General features: G+C 49.1%; 1 protein-coding gene across 1 annotated transcript in view; it reads left to right on the forward strand.

Annotated features, from left to right (window-relative positions):
- LOC107118342 (serine/threonine-protein phosphatase 2A 55 kDa regulatory subunit B gamma isoform-like) overlaps positions 1-7,600 on the forward strand; it is an 80,972-nt gene extending 73,372 nt beyond the window's left edge. The window contains exons 2-5 of the mRNA XM_015420647.1: positions 1,084-1,181; positions 2,566-2,731; positions 4,527-4,639; positions 7,376-7,600. Coding sequence (XP_015276133.1) covers positions 1,084-1,181; positions 2,566-2,731; positions 4,527-4,639; positions 7,376-7,600 — 602 coding nt within the window. The remainder of the gene's footprint in view (positions 1-1,083; positions 1,182-2,565; positions 2,732-4,526; positions 4,640-7,375) is intronic.
- The last annotated feature ends 691 nt before the right edge of the window (positions 7,601-8,291 follow it).

Genomic DNA, 8,291 nt, shown 5'->3' on the forward strand with positions numbered 1-8,291 from the left:
GTACCTGACCCACTCGAGAGTGAGTCAAGCCGAGTGCCCCCAATTCAGAGGTGCCCTGAACCTCCTACGCTGCGGAGGTCTCAGCGAATTCGCAGAGTGCCCACCTATCTAAGCGAATATGATTGTACATAGTGTTTTTGCTTAGGGGGGAGGGATTTGTTATGTATTGAGATGTATATAACTGCTTTGTGAACTATGCCATTGAGATTTGGTTGTAAATACTGATGTGTGAATCGCCTGATTGAGATGCCATGTTGAGCTTCATCCTGGGCTAGGATCCTAGTGTAACCAATAGGAGCCCTAGCCCAGAAAGTGTCTGCCAATCACCGTGCAGAGCGGGATCGCTTGTGATTGGTTGTTATTGCTTCAACCTCATAGGTTGCCTTATTGTACAGTGGGTGTGGCTACATTAGCCGGGAGTGTTTAAATATCGAGCAGCCAGTGTATGTGTTGGTTCGAATGATGGGTTCTGGCTGGCGATCGTTGTACCGTAGCGGAGAAGTAACAGAGCTGAAGAATAAACCGCATTCTTGCTGAATCACTCTCCGACTTCTTTGTTAAGCGCACGACTTAACAGTTGGACAGTGTCATAGATGCAACGAACATGAAATTGAGCAAACTTCAGAGGACGGCGGAAGACAGGAAGGCCTGGCGTGATCTGGTCCATGGGGTCGCGAAGAGTTGGACTCGACTGTGCAACTGAACAACAACAACAAAAGTCGTTTCTACGGTGTTAGTTTCCCCCATTGTTTGTTAATTTTCTTTCAGTGGGGATTGGCAATCCAGCCTTGAGTTTTTAGAAATTACCTATTAATCTTTTGGCATTTTGGGAGCTGGATACATGATAGATTTCTTCAGAAATTGTAAACGAAGTTTGTGGGCCTGGAAAATTTGGAAGAAAATGTGGGAATGGTTCTGAGACTCAGATTGTGAGGGAAATGCGGTTTCTATGGTTCTGTGTTAGGTTTGGGGAATGAAAGCAGCTCCTTTGTTTGGGCTTGTGGGGAATATCTGATGTTTCCACTGTTCTGTGTGGCCTGATATATGTAACCACCATTGCCTTTGCATTTTTCTTTTCTGCAGCTGACATTATTTCAACTGCTGAGTTCAACCACACAGGGGACTTGCTGGCCACTGGGGACAAAGGCGGTCGAGTTGTTATATTCCAAAGGGAGCCAGAGGTAGGAGGGTTGTTTTATTGTCCCCATTATTATCAGGGTAAGACTCTCATTTCAGCATTTAATAGCGAACAGTGTTAACAGTTAACAATCAGTTAGCTGATACCTAATCCAGAAACACAGACTGAATAATAAGTTCACCTGTGAAAACCAAAACTGGTTCTCCTATAATAGAGCAATGAACTGGGATGGATTATTCGATTAGCAAGCCAGAAAAATCACACTACTAAGACCTGCAGCGCTCCTTCCCCCGACTTGAGCAAATTCCAACAGCCTTCAGGCGCGGAGGAGGAGGACCCCCCCCCCCTACCGCTGAAATGCTGGCAAGCTCTCCCGGCAGGCTACTTGTTCTATAGGAGGAAATGGACAATCTGCTTTTTTCATTCTGTTCCAGTGAGCCAAAACCAAAGTCCAGGGAAACAGAAGAGTTTTAATCTGCCTCCCAAATGTCAAAAGAGAAAGTCTTTTGAGGTTCCGTAGCTTAGGTGCTGCCACTGAGGAAGCCCGTGTCACCTGTGATGGTGCTGGGGCCACACAGAACAAGGCCCCTGAAGGGGATCTGTGTGGGGGAGGAAGCTGTGGGGCTTGAGGTCAGCCAAGCCCAGCCCAGGTCTTCACTCCCTATTTATTTTATTTTTTTATTTTATTTTTTTATTATTATATTTATACCCTGCCCATCCCGCGAGCAGGCTCATTAATGTTATTCATTTATACCCCACCTTTCTCCCCATTGGGGGCCCAAAGCGGCTTATATCATTCTCCTCTCGTCCTTTCGACCCTCACAACAACAACAGCCCTGTGAGGTCGGTGAGGCTAAGAGAGTGTGACTGGCCCAAAGGGTCACCCAGCGAGCTTCCATGGCGCAAGTGGGGTTTCCAACCTGGACCTTCCAGATATGAGTCTGATAGGGTTGCCAGGTCCATCTTTGTCCCCAGTAGGGGACTTTGGGGGGGCGTTCCCAGAGGGGGCATTGCCGCTCGGAGACTGGGTGCACAGAGTGCCTGCAGCCGGAGGGCCCCGGGCGCCCGATCTCCAAGCGGCAATGCTGCTGGGAGATCAGGCGTGTGGCCCACAGCCGCCCCTCTCCCCCCTCTCTCTCAAGAGAGAAGGGAGAGGGTGGCTGCGGATGTTGGGGCTTGGGGGCGGGGCTTCCCCTGCCAGCCAGGTGGTGGGTGGAACCCCCCAAAAAGCGGGTGACCCCTGCCAAACCAGGGGGGGCGTGTTTCTGACATTCTTCACCACCACACCACACTGGCTTTTCCTGGTTCCATGAGTTCTGGTGTATGAGTGAATTTGGAAGTGCCGTTAGTTTCCCCTGGAAACAAAGATGTTTGGATCCTGTGTTAAAGACCTGAGGTTAATTGTTGACATTTTGTGTTCCTTGCAGAGCAAAAATGAACCTTACAGTCAAGGTGAGTACAATGTTTACAGCACCTTCCAGAGCCATGAGCCAGAGTTTGACTATTTGAAGAGTTTGGAAATAGAGGAAAAAATAAACAAGATCAAGTGGCTGCCGAAGCAGAATGCCGCCCACGCTCTTCTGTCCACGAATGGTGAGGATGCCTGGGTTAATACAGGGCTGCCAGATACCGGCTGGGAGAGTCATAGAGGTTTGGGGGTGGGCTTGGGGATGGGTTTGGGGAGGGGAAGGACCTTAGCTGGTTCTAATGTCAAGTTGGATTAATGTAATGCGCTCTGTGTGGGTCTGCCCTGGAAAGCAGTTCAGAAACTTCAGTTGATCCGAAATGCCGTTGGCCAGGTTACTGCTGGGCTGGTTACAGGGACTGTATCCCCCCCCCTGTGCTGAAAGATCTGCACTGGTTACCCATCTGTTTCTGGGCACAATCCAGACTGCTGGTTGTTACCTTTAGGGCCTTAAATGGCTTGGGACCAGGGTGTCTGAAGGAGCATCTCCTCGCGTACTAGTCAGCCTGCCATTCAAGATCTAGCTCTCGAGCCCTGCTCTGTGTCTCCACCTTCAGAGGTGAGGCAGGTAGCGACTAGTAAAGGTAAAGGTTCCCTTGCTCGAACGCCAGTGGAGTCCGACTCTAGGGTTGCGGTGCTCGTCTCCGTTTCAAAGCCAAAGAGCCAGCGCTGTCCAAAGACATTTCCGTGGTCATGTGGCCGGCATGACTAAACACCAAGGCGCACGGAACGCTGTTACTAGAGTGACTAGAGACAGGGAATTTTCTATGGTATCCTTTGGGAAACCTCCCCCCCACCCCGAAGCTTACAGATTACAGAGATCAGCTCCCCTGAAGAAAATGACTGCTTTGGAGGGTGGACTCTGTGGCCTTGTACCCTGCCGATGACCCTCCCAAGGCGCCACCTCCAACTTTTCAGGAACTTCCCAGCCCAGAGTTGGCAAACATGTTCCCCTTGGGTTTGGGTCACTGGGTGACAACCAGCAGTGTTCTTTCTCCAGTCTTCCTCATGTCCTTGTTTCCCATTTGCTGTTCCATGTTTTCCTCATCATTTCTCTGTGCTTTCTCAAACCACATGGAAAGACAACAGATGGAAGCAAGCCAGTGTGGTGTAGGTGGTTAGAGTGTTGGGCTAGGATCAGGGAGCCCCAGGTTCAAATCCCCACTCATGCCATAGAAGCTTGCTGGGTGACCTTGGGACAGTCACACACCCCTCAGCCTAACCTACCTCACAGGGCTGCTGTGAGGATAAAATGGAGGAGAGGAGACTGATGTATGCTGCTTCGGGTCCCCATCGGAGAGAAAATCAGGGTTCAAATGAATTGAACAAAGAAATAAAATGGGGAAAGAGGAAGCTCAGAGAAAAGCTACTGAAGCACAGTACCCAAACCAGAAGAAAGCCTCCATGTGAAAGAACGCTGACAGAGCTCTCCCAAGACATGTCTGTTCAGAATCCTACTCAAGTCTATTGAATGGTGCTTATTCCACGGAAAGTGTGCATCGGATGGCACTGCCAGTTACTACTAACTTTAGCTGAATTGTGTCCATTTTCTATTGATCACTAAAATGGATCGCTTTGGGGGAAATCCGCTCATGATGAGGCTAAACAGCTTTAGGAATACCAGAGGAATGTCATACCTATGCATTCAGGAGAAAACATAAACAGGAGGGTCCCCTTCCAAATACCTCCCTCCGATTCTAGTTCCATCTCTTCCAACGTTCGGCTTCACAGAGAGCCACCGGTATTGCCTTCACGGCAGGCCTTGGAGCTGCTGACTCACTTGCTGACCTAAGCCGAGACATCCAAGGTGCATTTAATGCTTTCTGGTTACAGACACTGAAGCTTCTAACACAGCAGTCATGATGTCAAAAATAAGTAAACAGTGCTGTTTCTAATAACAGTGCTGGTCTCTTTTGTTTTAAGATAAAACTATTAAACTGTGGAAAATTACCGAACGAGATAAGAGACCTGAGGGATACAACTTAAAAGATGAAGAAGGGAAACTTAAAGACCTTTCTACGGTGACCTCACTTCAGGTGAGCGGTCAGAGCATCACTTCCTCTCATTAGGTCCCGGTTTGTGGTGGTCCATTAAGGTAACTGTTGCCGGGCTCACCTCACGCTCAAGCACAACGGCATGTGAACAGGCCATCCCTATAGTTCTTTGTTATATTGGTGAATTTGCTGAATCCCCCCCCCCCACACTACAAGTTGGTTAAGATGATAGAGAATTACTGGGCCAAGGTTCTCCAATGAGCTTTGTGGCTGAGCGGAGACTCAGTCCCTGTCTCTCTGCTGCACCCCAGTGATATATTTGATGCATTTGTTGCTGAAGGTATCCGAATCCCAATCACAATTGTCATACAGCACATGTAGGCATAGCCTCCCTAGTTAGCCGTCTCTGTGGGAATGATACTTTCAATAATTGTCTATAATAATAAAAACTGCTGCAAGACTGCACAGCCAAGACGGTGCTGGCCAGGAACCACAGGAACCACGTCTCCTACTGCTCCTGTCTGTTCTTGACCCTGTTCGGCAGAGCCCTGGGCACTCTCCCTTGACCCCCCACCACTGGCCATCCCCCAACCTCATCTAAGCAAGTCATGGGGAAAGGGGGTGGTTTGGAGGGCTTGCCTTGAGACATCTATTAGCGGCATAGATTTTTCTGCCAAACCTCTGGAGAGCATCCAGGAACGTAATGTGTGTTCCTTAGATTGTTGTCCGTGTGGGGTAGGGATAGCCATCTATTACCAGTTCAGCTTTCACTGGCATCCCCCTTGTGTTAGGATGTATCCTAAAATACAGCTACAACTGCATCTTAAAATGTATTGTTTTGGGTAATTACCTCCATCAGGGGTCCCTGATAGGGTGCCCGTGGGTACCAGTGTTCCCTCTGAGCTGAGTGAGTGTGAGCTAGCTCACAGCTTTTTAGCCTCCGGCTCACACATTTTTGTCTTAGCTCGGGAAGGAGGGGCTCCAGAGCAAACTCATGTATGCAGCAGCCAAATCGCTTGCTCACAACTTTAATGCCAGGAGCTCACAAAAGTAGAATTCTGGCTGACAGGACCCCTCCATGGCTTAGAGGGAGCACGGGTGGCACCCACCAACACCTTTCCTGGCCCCTACCGAGTGTTTTTAGAAAGTGGCTGGACACTGGAGATCTGATGGGCTGTGTGGCGCAGATTTTTAAAAATGTTTACTCTGACAGCAGCTGTCACCACAGCATAAGGATCCTCACTGCGTGACTGAAAGCAGGCCCGTAGCTAACGTGGGGCCCATGGGGCCCGGCCCCCTAGCATTTTTTTCTGAGCCCCTCCCTACCAGGCTGGCCCCAAAGTTCCTCAACTCACCACCTCTGACTGGCTTGCCAGAAAACTGAACACTATGAGTGCCTTGGTCATTACCCCCCTCCACTTGCCCTGGAGCCTGGCAGGGGTGCAGTGCTGCCTTAGGAGAAGGCCAGCTTTTAAGGAGTTCCACTAATCAATTTACAATTAATTGAATTAACTTTGATTTTATTAGCTGGTGGCCCCCACCCGGCCCCCTCCCAAAAAATCCCCTAGCTACGGGGCTGACTGAAAGTAAGCTGAGAGTATGCAAAAAACTACTTTTAAGCAATATATTCATTCTAAAATGCATCCTGTTAAACAGAACTTCTGCTTGAAATGTTGAAGAGTTACTATTGGAGTTAGAGTGATGCCTGACCTCCCTCCCTAACACTATGTGGTTGGCTTCTCCTGCTATGGCAGCCATTTTGTGGCTGCGCCCACCACCCCGTGTCAGAATGCCAAAGGTGACTACAGACTCTTAGAGAAGGGCTAACCTCCATTGACGGTCTTTCACGTCGACCGATGCATTCAGGCATGTTGGGTACTCATAGATATTAAAGCGAACAAAAACTTTATCCTTTTTCTTTATCCTCAGGCAGCCCAGGAGGGTCTGGGAACACAAGATGTGGTTGTTGATCTGTTTAGGAAATTATCTGTTGCCTCCCCAGAGACAAAGTCCACCCAAGAAGGGCTGAGTGTACTGTGTCCTCAAGAGAGAGAAAGGGGGGATAGGAATGTTGTAGGAAGCGAAGAAGGAGGTAGGGAGCTGAGGTTCTTCTGAGGTTGCCAGACCCCCTGGTAGAGGCAGGGGTCCCGACCTCCTCGGGCAGGACGTTCCACTCAAGGCAGGAGCCACAACGGAGGCAGCTGTGGATTCTGCCCATTTGCAGGTGGGCACCTGCAGAAGACCTTGCTCAGGAGACCAAAGCTGTCACAGCGGAGCACAGGGGGGAGAGGCGGTCCAGCAGATAAGAGGGGTGAAGGCCACGGAGGGCTTTGTATGTGAGAGCCAGTGCCTTAAATTGAGCCTGGTAACAAGTGGGCAGGCAGTGCAGCGTCTGCAGAATGGGAGTGACATGCATGCTCTGCCCGGTTCCCAGTCACAGCCAGGCTGTGGCATTCTGCACCAGTCGGACCTTACGAGTTGATTTTGAGGGGAGAACAACGTACAATGAATTACAGTAGTCTAGTCCTGATGTTACTGTGGTGAGAATCCAGGTGGCCAGGTCAGCCGTATCTAGGTAAGGGGGCATTTTATGAGCTAGGCTGAGTTGGTAGAAAGCGTTTTTTGCAGGCATATTTTGTACTTTTGAGCAGACATCAAAGATTGCCAGATGTAAATAGAAAGAGACCCCTTAATTCAAAATTCTATGCAAAAACTCTCAGCTAGAAACATTTTGTAACAAATATATTCCTGTGTCTAAATCGATGTTCATTTTCACAGGTGCCTGTTTTGAAGCCAATGGATTTGATGGTAGAAGTCAGCCCCAGGAGAATTTTCGCAAATGGCCATACCTATCACGTCAACTCCATTTCTGTCAACAGCGACTGCGAGACCTACATGTCAGCGGATGATCTTAGAATTAACCTCTGGCACCTGGCAATTACAGACAGGAGCTTCAGTATCCTTTGCCATGATTACTCCGACCAATCATCTTCTCTGGCTTGAAACGTATTCTGAGAGTCTTTTTGCCACAGGGATTATTTGGGAAACGGAAACCCGAGTTGTACTTTGCTAGATGGTGAGCCCACCCTCACAAGGGAACATTTGCGGCTCTGTCAGCTGGAAACTGCCCACTGGAAATGTATTAATAGTTCCTTTCTCGTGCTGTTTGAAATATTCCTGAACACGTTCCCTCCTTCTCCAAACAACTCGGCTGCTGCTTGCTTTGGCGGTAGTGCTTGCTGCTCATTTCTGTAGATGGTGAGGTAGACATTCATAAGGCCCCCTCAGACTAGGAAGGCTCCCTCGGGCTGAAATCCTTTTCCTAACTGTGGTGCATTTGTATCGCTGTTGTTACGATTGTGTTACTTTGTGTGTTGTGTGCCATCAAGTCACTTATGACTTATAGCGACCCTACGACCTGGATCTTGGAAGCTAAGCAGGGTCAGCAGCCCTGGCCAGTATTTATTTATTTTATTTATTTATCTTTCAACTTGCTACCCCGCTTGAACTCCCCAGGGGGTCTCTGAGTGGCTTACAGTTAACTGGGGTGGGGACTGTCCTAACAGCACCCAGTGGAGGGACGTTATTCGATCTTCTTCTTTTTCTGGAACGGCTCGTCGGCTTGGCTTCTTCTGGCCTCTTTCTCCTCTATTTGGATGGGAGACCCCCAAGCAGGGCTCTTTTTGTAGCAGGA

Source organism: Gekko japonicus, unplaced genomic scaffold, assembly GCF_001447785.1.
Source record: "Gekko japonicus isolate JY-2015 unplaced genomic scaffold, Gekko_japonicus_V1.1 scaffold1162, whole genome shotgun sequence".
Lineage (NCBI taxonomy): Eukaryota > Metazoa > Chordata > Lepidosauria > Squamata > Gekkonidae > Gekko > Gekko japonicus.